Source organism: Rattus norvegicus, chromosome 14 (genome assembly GCF_036323735.1).
Source record: "Rattus norvegicus strain BN/NHsdMcwi chromosome 14, GRCr8, whole genome shotgun sequence".
Lineage (NCBI taxonomy): Eukaryota > Metazoa > Chordata > Mammalia > Rodentia > Muridae > Rattus > Rattus norvegicus.
In genome coordinates this window covers 1,028,440-1,041,845 of record NC_086032.1, presented here as the reverse complement: position 1 = coordinate 1,041,845, position 13,406 = coordinate 1,028,440, and the positions used below count along the sequence as shown (strand labels likewise).

General features: G+C 35.8%; 1 protein-coding gene across 5 annotated transcripts; it reads left to right on the top strand.

Moving 5' to 3' along the window:
- The first annotated feature begins 2,532 nt into the window (after positions 1-2,532).
- Vom2r72 (vomeronasal 2 receptor, 72) lies at positions 2,533-11,809 on the top strand. Of its 5 annotated transcripts, none has more exons than XM_063273637.1 (6): positions 2,533-2,749; positions 5,336-5,618; positions 6,007-6,813; positions 7,672-7,896; positions 8,771-8,894; positions 9,119-11,809. In XM_063273637.1, exons 1-6 carry the CDS (start codon positions 2,544-2,546, stop codon positions 10,000-10,002), a joined length of 2,529 nt encoding a protein of 842 aa, XP_063129707.1. In that variant the 5' UTR covers positions 2,533-2,543; the 3' UTR covers positions 10,003-11,809. The 5 variants fall into 5 exon arrangements, with proteins under 5 accessions (XP_063129707.1, XP_063129705.1, XP_063129706.1 ...); XM_063273635.1 differs by having other exon boundaries at positions 2,533-2,748; positions 5,326-5,618; positions 9,116-10,002; XM_063273636.1 differs by having other exon boundaries at positions 7,672-7,892; positions 8,761-8,894; positions 9,119-10,002.
- The last annotated feature ends 1,597 nt before the right edge of the window (positions 11,810-13,406 follow it).

Genomic DNA, 13,406 nt, shown 5'->3' with positions numbered 1-13,406 from the left:
GCATTCACATTTTGATCATCCGTCTTGAGTTTCATGTGTTCTGTGCATCTAGGGTAATTCAAGCATTTGGGCTAATAGCCACTTATCAATGAGTGCATACCATGTGTGTTTTTCTGTGATTGGGTTACCTCACTCAGGATGATATTTTCCAGTTCCAACCATTTGCCTATGAATTTCATAGAGGCATTGTTTTTGATAGCTGAGTAATATTCCATTGTGTAGATGTACCACATTTTCTGTATCCATTCCTCTGTTGAAGGGCATCTGCGTTCTTTCTAGCTTCTGGCTATTATAAGTAAGGCTGCTATGAACATTGTGAAGCATGTGTCTTTTTTATATGTTGGGGCATCTTTTGGGTATATGCCCAAGAGAGGTATAGCTGGGACCTCAGGTAGTTAAATGTCCAATTTTCTGAGGAACCGCCAGACTGATTTCCAGAATGGTTGTACCAGTCTGGAATCCCACCAACAATGGAGGAGTGTTCCTCTTTCTCTGCATCCTCCCCAATTTGGGAGAGTTGTGTTTTTAAGTCTCCCACTATTAATGTGTATGGCTCAGTGTGCTAATTAAGCTTTAGAAACGTTTCTTTTACAAATATGGGTGCTCTTTGTTTGGGCTATAGATGTTTAGAATTGAGATATCACATTGGTAGATTTTTCATTTAAGGAGTATGAAGTGTCCTTCCTTCCCTGTGGGCTCGATTAATTTTGGTTGGAAGTCTCTTGTATTAGAATGACTACTTCAGCTTGTTTCTTGGGTTTGTGTGCTTGGAAAACTTTTTTTCAGCCTTTTACACTGAGAAAATGCTTATTTTTAGTTTTGAGGTTTGTTTCTTGTATGCATCAGAATGATGTATTTTGTGATCAGATATTGCTATTTCCTGTTATTTTGATTTTGTTGTTATTGTTGTTGATGATGATTGTGATGGTGTGTGTGTGTGTGTGTGTGTGTGTGTGTGTGTGTGTTTTATTGCCAATTTAGATTTACTTACTTTCTGTCTTTTTGTGGGATGTATTTACTCTTCTTAGGTTGGAGATTACTTCTAGTTATTTCTGTAGAGCTGTGTTTGTCGGAAGATGTTGTTTGAATTTGGATGTGTCTTGAAGTATCTTTTTTTCTCCCTGTATGGTGCAAAAAATCGACCATTTTTTGTTTGTAGTAGTCTAGGTTGGCACCTGTGTTTTTTTAGGTTGCAAGATACCTGACCAGGCTCTTTTAGGTTTTAGAGTATGTGTTATGAAATTAGGTATAATTCTGATACATCTGTCCATCACATCTATCACAGGTTGTATCTTCATCACCTTTCCCCCCTTGCTGCTCTTAATATCATTTCTTTGTTCTACAGATTTAGCATTTTTATTATTATGTGCCCTGAAGATGTTTTCTGGCCCAATATAATTGTTGTTCTATAGCTTCTTTCATTTTTAATAGGCATTTTTTTCTTTAGGTCAGGAGTATTTTCTTCTATGATTTGGTCGAGAATATTATCTGAGTCTTGGAACTATGATTCTTCCCTGTCTTATATTTCTGTTATTCTTGGGTTAGTTCTTTTCATGGTATCTCAGAATTCATGTATTGTTTGTGTCAGGAACTTTTTAGATTTACCATTTTCCTTAACCAATATATCAATTTCTTCTATTGTATCTTCTACGCCTAAGATTCTCTCTTCCATTTACTATATTCTATTGGTGACGTTTGCTTCTGTTGTTCCTTTTCTATTACTTACACTTTCAATCTCCAGGATTTCCACTTTCAAGCCTTGAAGAGTTTTTTTCACTTCCTTCACCTGTCTAATTGTATATTTTCTCTATGTCTTTAAGGGATTTATTTGCTTCCTCTTTAATGACCACTATGTATTTGGTTGTATTTTCCTGTATTTTAATAGATTTTTTTAATTTCCTATTTAAAGACCTCTATCATCTTTACAAGACTAGATATAATTTAATTGTGTGTGTGTGCGTGAGAGAGAGAGAGAGAGAGAGAGAGAGAGAGAGAGAGAGAGAACTCACAAATGCTCAACTACTGTCTCAATGTTGCATGTGAGACTGCCCTTCTCTATATTAGACAATGGAAGACATAAAGTCCATGATTCAACTCAAAGTCTGAATAATATAGGACATTTATGACTTTCTGACCTCTTGTCTTACTCTGGAAGTTCTGATGAAATCCATTGTTTTCATACATATAGACACATGATCTGGTCTGAGCTGCCCAAGAGAGATTGTCCCTGGGAATAAAAATTTCATATACATTATCATTCTATGGATATGAATGAAATCATGGCACCTGAGAATAGAGAAAATGATCTTCATAACATGTTTTCAGAAATGTATTAATGAAAAGTTTTCAGACCTCAGATGTAGAGCTTGAGGCCAGAATTTTTCCATTGTATCCAGGGAGCATGGCAAAGGGAACTGTTGAATATAACTAAGTGGATTTCCAGACAGCAATAGCATTAAAAGAGACACAGAGATTTGTGTGTGTGATGTTTGTCTGCATAAGAATCAGATTTCACACCTGTTCCATCCATGATCCTAGCAGACATGAAGAAGTTGTGTGCTTTCCCTATTACCTTTTTGATCCTGAAATTTTCTCTAATCTATTTCCATTTGACTGAACCCAGTTGCTTTTGGAGGATAAAGAATAGTGAAGAGACTGATGGAGATTTGCGAAGTGACTGTGGTTTTGTCCTTTTGGCATTTGAGGAACCTATTGAAGAAAATTATTATAATGAACTTATTAATTTTAGGTAAGTCATTAACTTCATTTCCTGATTCAGAGCCATGAATTAAAAATTTGTAGCTGTGTACACAAACGGTGGGGTTCTCTCCTGATCTTTCCCCTGTACCTTTAGGAACCACTGAAAATTAATTATTATGTCAATCACTATTTTAATACTTTCAATCGTGTGACTGTTTAGTTTGGCTTTATAGCATTGGGCTCCAGTTGAGAAAGCTGGACAATGAGTGAGACTGGATTCTATCTGTTGCCTTTTCATGGATTTCATATGTTGAAAGGTGTGTCTTCTTCTTCCTTGGATTCACAATCCTCATCTTTGGCAAGAAGTCAGTATGAAGAGACTATATCACTGCCTATCTTCAGTTGTTGCCAACTATTCCTGTATAAGCATGCATTTAAAGAACTTCATAAAAGTGTTATCTAATTTTGTCTGTAACAGTTGGGCATACATTCATACATTGAAATATGTGTGTATGTGTGTGTATGTATTATATATGTATGTATGAATGTGTCTACCATAAATGATTACTGTATAATATTACACATATATTTATGAATATACTTACATTTTGCTTTTAAAATGGTCTTTAAATGAGCCTTTCCTGCCATTCTGAAGTTGACACTGAATGTGGATAATGTGTACCAGGTTTTATTTTATGGTATCAGAATAATCTTTTGGTCTAATTATACAAATGCCCAGTCACGGTTTAGGCTTATTATCGGTATTAGATAGGTGGTCAATATTTCTATTAATTACTGAATAAACATAACAGCAAAAATCCAGGAGAGTAAATATACTTCATGTGGATAATTGGCTGTTCTCAATATATCTTCAGAATGAGATGCTATCATTGGTGACTGTAGATCATGAGGGAATGAGTTCTGAAATCACTCAGCTTTTAGCTAGTCAGTGTGCTTGAGACTTCTTTCTTTCATGAACGGACATTTCCTGTACTTTTCTGTCTCTGACTTTCACCCCATCTCTTATTCAATTTCATGTCTTTGAGATTTAAAGAATATGTTTTCCAATTGTTAGCCATAGTACACTGAACACTTTGATAGTGATGGTTGCTTCACATTATTCTTCTGTGTTAGGTCAGTAGGAATTTCATTTCTGATGTAACCTCTATCATCCCACACGTCATTGGAAAAATAGTGGAAATTCTCATTAGTCACACTTTTATAAGTCATAATAAGGTTTAAAATTACAACTGAATGAACAGTGTCAACACACTTTTCAGGTTTAGAAAGAAAAACTTAGCTCCAAACTCTTAATTAAAAAGTGCATATTTCAGCAGAAGAGCATGTTTGGTGTTTTTATTCCTAATGAGAGGTAATTGCAAATAGTAACAGATGAACTGCCAACTGTGCTTGGGCAGATGAACGTATTTCATATGGAAAAATGATCTCTATGCTCAGAAATAACTTACAGGATATCAAAGAATTAGAAAGAATGAGTTGTTAAGATCAATCCACTATGTTTTATTTCTATTTTTATAAAATTGATGTAGTAAAATCACTGAAAGATAACATTAAATTGATGTGCAAGAGGGCCTAAAAGATAATATTCTGGTTGTGTGGTATATTGTATCATTTCATGCATTTTGAAATGGATGAATACATTTAAATGAAATATATCTTAAAATAGGTTTTCTGTTTGATAAAATTAGCAGTTGAGAATATTAATGGCATGTTTTAAAACATCGTGGAAATATTATTGATAATTTTTCTCACTGGGCATAAAATTACCATTTTCCTAATGGTTAATTGCAAAGAGTTTTTTCTATTTTGAAATGTGTAAAATCTTCTTACTGATAAAATAAATTCTCTCATAGAAACACTGATAATCTTTTTAAGTAAAGTGATTGTTAGATAATATACACAGTTAAATAATGCATTTTGAATACTCTTACTCTTTGTCAGGTGGTATCACATAAGGAATTTTGAATATTTTCTTAATGATTAATTTTTTAATATTTTATGTTCATTTACTATGCTTACTTACCAACAAATACTTTGTATGTTTTGGAACAATTTAGTACTTCACATTAGATATAGTTTCCTCAATTTTTAATATTATTAAGTATATGTTAATGATATTTTTATGGTATAAAAGTATATGAATATAAAAGTTGAACAAAATTTTTTGATTCATCATTTGATTCTCAAAATACTAAATATTATTAAATATTTGATGTATAAAATACATTTAAATAATAAAAATTGAAGGAGAATGTGTTATTTCATATGTGGTTCAAGCCATGCTTTTGATTTAAATATATCTGTGGAATGACAACTCCACGATTATTTTATAGCACTGTTATTCAATAGGAATGTAATCTAGTTCAAGGATGGCATTCCAAGATAAAACAAGTTCCTTATTGATTTTAATAAATATAAAATTTGTCATATCAGAGTGCCCTATGTTTATGAATTCTTACATTGTATTCAGCTCTAACGATCTCCAAATTATAAGGCTTATTTCAAGACATTTAGACATTTAAAAAATTTAGCATGTCTCAAAGTACAAATTTTACTGCAATTGAAATTTTATGTTTCAAACTTCTACCCTAATCATCACTATGTTTGGTTTTAGAATACCAGCAACAAAATATGAGTTTTTTCTGGTAATGTTTTTTGCTACTGATGAGATCAACAAGAATCCTGATCTTTTACCCAACATGTCTTTGATATTCAACCTTGTTGGTAGAATGTGTGAAGATACATTGGGACTTCTGGATGAAATATATTCACAAGAAAACAAAACTTCGTATATTATTAATTATGTCTGTGGAATAGAACTATCTTGTGACATAGATCTTATAGGGCCATCACGGACAACATCCTTAAAACTGGCAATTCATTCCATGATGCCAAAGGTAAAAATGTGTGACACTGGATGAATTAACAACTTTTACCTTCCATTTACATGTGCCTACAAGACAACTTGACTGCATACATTTATGAGTGCTCTGGCAAACACACACACACACACACACACACACACACACACACACACACACACAGAATTAAATTACATATATAGTATATAATTAAATAACCACATCATTTATGTAATGGGCAAACAGACAAAACTGTTTTCTAGAATATTCAGACTTGTTAGGAATTTTCTACAATCTAATAGGAATAATACATGATCTTTCTAGCTTACTATCCTTATGGTGAATAATATTTATATATATAAGTTTGAATATTGTAACAATTATATTCTCATGTGGATATTTCATCCTCTTCTACATTCTTTAGGTTTTCTTTGGACCATTTAACTCTAACCTAATAGACCATGACCAGTTTCCCTATATCTATCAGATAGCAATCAAAGACACATGTTTGCCCCATGGCATGGTATCCTTGATGCTTCAATTTGGATGGACTTGGGTAGGACTGATCATCTCAGATAATGACCAGGGTATTCAGTTTTTCTCAGACTTGAGAGAAGAAATGCAAAGGCATGGGATCTGTTTGGCTTTTGTGAATGTGATCCCAGAAACCATGCAGAGATACAGCACAAGGGCTAAGATATATGATAAACAACTTATGACATCATCAGCAAAGGTTGTTATCATTTATGGTGAAATGAACTCTACTCTAGAAGTCAGCTTTCGAAGATGGGCATATTTAGGTGTACAAAGAATCTGGGTCACGAACTCACAATGGGATGTCATCATAAATAAAAGAGATTTCAGCCTTGATTTCTTCCACGGGACTGTCACTTTTGCACACCACCACAGTGGGATGACTATATTTAGGAATGTTATGCAAACAATGAACACTTCCAAGTACCCAATAGACCTTTCTCAGTCTATGCTAGGGTGGAATTATTTTAATTGTTCAATCTCTGAGAATAGACATAGCAAAACGGATCATTTTACATTCAACAATACATTAGAATGGTTAGCACTGCATAAATTTGACATGGTCCTGAGTGAAGAAGGTTATAATTTGTATAATGCTGTGTATGCTGTGGCCCACACCTACCATGAACTCATTTCTCAAAATGTAGAGTCTCAGAAAGTGGCAGAACCCAAAGGATTATTCACTGACTGTCAGCAGGTAAAGTTACTTACGCTTAGATATATCAGTGTGATCTCTAAAATAGCCCCTGATTAACTCATATACATTTGTTAGAGATTATTCTCTCATTGGAAAGATTTCTACATTACAAAACTCCCTAATGACTTTTTTTACATGGATCTATATCTATATCTATATCTATCTATATATCTCACAGGGACAACATAGAAGACAATATATTTTTATGAATATTAGTGTGATTTGTGGAAATGTGCCTCAACATTTTAGAGGTGAATTCAAATTGGAGCCAAGAGTTTTTATCATAAAGTCCTTAAGTGATGACTAGACTAGAATATTTTTCTTAAGAATAATTTCTCAAGTGTTGGTACTTGTGATGTGATTAATTGTTATTAATTTAATTAACAATTATATATAAAAACCTAAATGATTAAGACTGTGTATTGTATCAAGTCAATGTTAATTTCATATATGTATATTGTGTGTACGTGAAAGATCCCCTATCATTCTTTATTTCCACAACTTCCAGATACTCAGACTTCCCCTTCATTCTCACGTACATGCCTTTTTCTTCAAAAATTTTGACAAACATGTACATGTATGCAATACCTCATACATATACACAAACACACATGCACACACACACACTCACTCACATACATACCATGTTACTTGGTCTCTGGTAATCATTTTTTAGCATATGTTAATATTGAAAAATGTCAATTTCTATAAATCAATGAGGTATACTGTATTTTGCTACATAGGATTATTTTAAAAATTGTCTTTTCTGAAAGTCATTAAATTTTAGAAGACATCCTCAATTTGGCATTCCCTTTATTGATATGTGTATGTAATCATCTAATGTTGCATCTCATTTAGGTGGCTTCCTTGCTGAAAGCCACGGTATTTACTAACCCTGTTGGAGAACTGGTGAACATGAACCATAGGGAAAATCAGTGTGCAGAGTATGACATTTTCATCATTTGGAATTTTCCTGAGGGCCTTGGATTAAAAGTGAAAATAGCAAGCTATTTTCCTTGTTTCCCACATAATCAACAACTTCATACATCTGAAGACTTGGAATGGGCCACAGAAGGAACATTGGTGTGTAAACCACAATTTTCATATTTTTCAGGATATCAAAAATTTAAAACATGAGGCACTGATGTAACAGCTCTGTGGTTAAGACCATCTGATACTCCTACAAAAGACTGTCCTAAGTCACAAGCATCAAAATTTGATAACTCTCAGCTTCATGTCAATTTGGTCATAGGGATCAAAGACCTTTGGATGCCATGTTTGACAGCATTCAAGTGCTTATTCACCCTAGATTACAATTATAAATTTAATAATAATACAGTTAAATTTATGAAATTTATAGAAATATATATGTTAAAATCTTGTGACTACATATAAACAATGGAATTTTTTGATTCCGTGTGAACAGATTAATGGCCTAATTAATACAGATGTATTCATTAAGAGAAATATGTCTGCAAATTTAAGGTTTTCTTTTAAACTTAGAAAAACTTCATTAATTTTATGTGGGTCTTAGATAACATGCTTTATTCGTATTCATCAAACAACTCTTCCTTGATAAGCCCTATGTTCTCTCTCCATACAATTCAGTATTCTTTTATTTTTGTTTATATTTGTTGCAAGAGAAAGTGATGTCACATAAATATTTCTTATGAATTAATCAGTTTAGGAAGGAAAAATTTGAATGGCTACAACCCAAAATGTCACATAAATAATATTACATGATATAGTAATATTTTTTTGATATTTATTGCATTGCAGGACAATGCAAAATAATAATAAGCATAAAATTGTTAAGTGATGTTGGTTACTAGTGGAATATGTTTAGTCATATGTGTTAATATCCTATATGTATATGTATAACCATATCTGTTAATGATACATACACACACACACATATATATATATTATGCATAATTACATAAATATATTCCCTCAGGTTCCATCCTCCATGTGTAGTGCAACATGTACTGCTGGATTCAGGAAAATTCATCAGAAACAAACAGCAGACTGCTGCTTTGATTGTGTTCAGTGCCCAGAAAATGAGGTTTCCAATGAGACAGGTACATGCTTGCATATAATAGAAAAAATACTGTTTTGTTGTTCCATCAGAAAGCATAGGTTAATTAAGGGCAACCTTAAATCAGTGTTCCATACAGAAATAAGGAGTGGAATGGATTTTGAACACCAAAATATTTATTGATTTATCCTCTGAATAATACAAATACATAATTATTAACTACATGATTATGGTATCTTATGAGGCTTTATTGTTGTTTGGCAGCAGATATGGAACAGTGTGCGAGGTGTCCAGATGATAAATATGCCAACTCAGAGCAGACCTACTGCCTACAAAGAACTGTGTCATTTCTGGCTTATGAAGATCCACTGGGGATGGCTCTAGGCTGCATGGCGCTGTTCTTCTCAGCCATCACAATTCTAGTACTAGTCACTTTTGTGAAGTACAAGGATACTCCCATTGTGAAAGCCAATAACTGTATTCTCAGCTACATCCTGCTCATCTCTCTCATCTTCTGTTTTCTCTGTTCATTGCTCTTCATTGGACATCCCAACAAGGCCACCTGCATCCTGCAGCAGACAACATTTGGAGTGTTTTTCACTGTGGCTGTTTCTGCAGTGTTGGCCAAAACAGTAACTGTGGTCATGGCTTTTAAGCTCACTACTCCAGGCAGAAGGATGAGAGGGATGCTGGCCTCAGGGGCAACTAACTTGGTCATTCCCATTTGTACCCTAATCCAACTTGTTCTCTATGGAATCTGGTTGGCAATATCTCCTCCCTTTATTGACAGAGATATACAATCTGAACATGGGAAGACCATCATTATTTGCAACAAAGGCTCAGTCATTGCCTTCCACTTTGTCCTGGGATATTTGGGCTCCTTGGCTCTGGGGAGCATCACTGTGGCTTTCTTGGCTAGGAACCTTCCTGACAGATTCAATGAAGCCAAGTTCCTAACTTTCAGCATGTTGGTGTTCTACAGTGTATGGATCACCTTCCTCCCTGTCTACCACAGCACCAGAGGGAAGGTTATGGTAGTTGTGGAGGTCTTTTCCATTTTGGCTTCTAGTGCAGGGTTGCTCGGGTGTATCTTTGTCCCAAAGTGTTATGTTATTTTAGTTAGACCAGATTTAAATTTTCTTCAGAAGTAAAAAGTTTCCTACTTTTAAAATATTAGATAATATTCAAAATATCTGTTTTGCTTTGTCTTAACAAAAGTACTCTCAGTCATGGAAAATTTTAAGTAATATATAAAGATAGTACGTATATCACAAGGTAGCAGTCCCTAAAGTAACACCAGTTAATAGGTTTTGGTGGAAAAAAATTTCATTCATGAGCTCACAAACCTATTTAGATATGACATACAATTGAGGAATGGTTTCCATCAATTTGGCTTGTATGAATATATGTAAGAAATGGATAGTTTAGGTATTTACATTTCAAATGTTGTCCCCTTTCTCATTTGGTTTCCCCTCTGGAAACGCCCTATCATATCCCTCCTACCACTGATTATATAAGGGTGCTCCACTCACACATCTACTCCTGCCTGTCTACCCTGGCACTCCTCTATACTAAGGCATCAAGCCTTCACAGGAGCCTCTCTTCCCACTGATGCTGACAAGGTCATCCTCTGCTACATATGCATCTGGAGCCATAGGTCCCTCCATGTGTCCTCTTTAGTTGGTGGTTTAGTCCCTGCCAGCTGTTAGGTGTCTGTTTGGTTGATATTGTTGTTCTTCTTATGGGGTTCCAAACCCCTTCAGCTTCTGCACTCTTTTCTCTAATTTCTCCATTGGGGACACCATGCTCAGTCCAATCGTTTGCTGCAAGTATTTGCCTCTGTATTTTTCAGGCTCTGCCAGCGCATCTCAGGAGCCAGCTATTTCCTGATCTTTCCAGGAAGTACTTCTGGGAATCAGCAATACTATCTGATACATTTACACACAGAGTACTACTAAGCTATTAAAAACAATGACTTAAAAAACCCAAAGACTTCATGAAATTGGATGGAACTAGAAAATATCATCTTGAATGAGGACGCACAGTCACAAAAGAAGACACATAATATGTGCTCACTGATAAGCATACATTAGAGAAAGGGCTTGGAATACTCAAAATATAACACATGGACCATATGAAGTTGCAGAAGAAGGAAGACCAAAGTGAAGATATTTCTGTCCTACTTAGATGGAAAAAAAATAATTACCGGAGGTAGTGTTGGAGGGACTGGTGAGGAAGAGAGGACAGGGAGGGGAAAAGGAGAAGGAGTACCAGGTAGAGGACATGTACAGAAGGTCAGTAAATTGAACAGAGGCATGTAGCAAAGGGTGATTGGGACCTGGGAGAAGCTAACAGAAAGTCACAGATGCCAGGAATGCACGAGGCTCCCAGGACCCATTACCTGAAATACCCAATAAAGGGGAGAGAGAACCTCTAGAACCCATATCCAGAGGGTAGGCACAGTCTCCAGTTAAGGGATGAGATTCTCTGCTAGAGACTGAACAATACAGATGCTGATACTCACAGACAACCATAGGGCTGAGCATGGGGACCCCAATGGAGGAGTTAGGGGAAGGAGTGAAGGGCTAAAGAGCTTTGCAACCAAGTAGGAAGAACAACAATATCAACCAACCAGACCTCCCAGAGCTCCCAGGGACTAAATCATTAACCAAAGAGTACACATGGAGGGACCCATGCTTTCAGTGACATATGTATCAGAGCATGACCTTATCTGGCATCAATAGGAAGGGAGGCCCTTTGTCATGTGAAGGCTAGATGCCCCAGTGTTGGGGAATGATAGGGCAGTGAGGCAAGAATGGGTGGATATGTGGAGGAGCATACTCAAGAAGCAGAAGTATGGGATGGGGGTAAGCCAAGAGGAAACTGGAAAAGGGAATAACGTTTGAAATATAAATAAATAAAATAGCCAATAAAAATTTTGAAGTAAATTAAAAAAAAGGAATTAGTCTGATTTACAGAAGTAGCATTATTTGGTTTTCCTTTAGGCTCCAAGACATTAGTAGTTAAAGGTTCTTATTCAATTTACAGTCAAACACATTTTGTTTCTGTTGAGTATCTTAAGGACAATTACACAGGTGTTGGTTATCCCAATGTCATACTTGACACAGCTATAGAATATGTGTATTCATTCTAGGCTTTGTAATGTTTCAGCAGTTTTAAAGCTGGATCGGACATGGATTTTCTTTTCTCTCTTGGAAGACTTTTTTTTCCTTTTTTTTGGAGCTTAATCAGCAACCCTTGGAAGATTTTATAACCCCTTTAGTTTAGCTGAATGATGTTCCCTAGGAATGAAACTTCTGGTCAGTTACATCTTAGTACTTCTATATCCTGAAGCTGAAGTGTAGGGTGCATTCACTAAAAGGGCATAAGTTCTTGGAGACATTTAAGATGAATGGTCACAATACAGTTTTCACAGTATTTTGAATTCCCCTATACAATGACTAGAAATATGATTTCTCCTACATGATACTGAAATTCTTTTTAGATTGCCTGTGGATCTTGGGCAATTCTTATCAATCCAAGGAACACAAATTCTTTGAAATCTATATATTTACATGTATATATATATATATATATATATTTTATTAACTTGAGTATTTCTTATATACATTTCGAGTGTTATTCCCTTTCCCAGTTTCCGGGCAAACATCCCCCTCCCCCCTCCCCTTCCTTATGGGTGTTCCCCTCCCAACCCTCCCCCCATTGCTGCCCTCCCCCCATAGACTAGTTCACTGGGGGTTCAGTCTTAGCAGGACCCAGGGCTTCCCCTTCCACTGGTGCTCTTACTAGGACATTCATTGCTACCTATGGGGTCAGAGTCCAGGGTCAGTCCACGTATAGTCTTTAGGTAGTGGCTTAGTCCCTGGAAGCTCTGGTTGCTTGGCATTGTTGTACTTTTGGGGTCTCGAGCCCCTTCAAGCTCTTCCAGTTCTTTCTCTGATTCCTTCAATAGGGGACCTATTCTCAGTTCAGTGGTTTGCTGCTGGCATTCGCCTCTGTATTTGCTGTATTCTGGCTGTGTCTCTCAGGAGCGATCTACATCCGGCTCCTGTCGGTCTGCACTTCTTTGCTTCATCCATCTTGTCTAATTGGGTGGCTGTATATGTGTGGGCCACATGTGGGGCAGGCTCTGAATGGGTGTTCCTTCAGTCTCTGTTTTAATCTTTGCCTCTCCCTTCCCTGCCAAGGGTATTCTTTTTCCTCATTTAAAGAAGGAGTGAAGCATTCACATTTTGATCATCCGTCTTGAGTTTCGTTTGTTCTAGGGATCTAGGGTAATTCAAGCATTTGGGCTAATAGCCACTTATCAATGAGTGCATACCATGTATGTCTTTCTGTGATTGGGTTAGCTCACTCAGGATGATATTTTCCAGTTCCAACAATTTGCCTACGAATTTCATAAAGTCGTTGTTTTTGATAGCTGAGTAATATTCCATTGTGTAGATGTACCACATTTTCTGTATCCATTCCTCTGTTGAAGGGCATCTGGGTTCTTTCCATTTTCTGGCTATTATAAATAAGGCTGCGATGAACA

Bases quoted from the DNA above. Each gene is read 5' to 3' on its own strand.
- Vom2r72 (XM_063273635.1), top strand. From the start codon at position 2,544: ATGAAGAAGTTGTGTGCTTTCCCTATTACCTTTTTGATCCTGAAATTT. The intron at 6,814-7,671 runs GTAAAGTTACTT...CATCTCATTTAG, and splicing joins TATTCACTGACTGTCAGCAG to GTGGCTTCCTTGCTGAAAGC. The intron at 8,895-9,115 runs GTACATGCTTGC...GTTGTTTGGCAG, and splicing joins TGAGGTTTCCAATGAGACAG to CAGATATGGAACAGTGTGCG.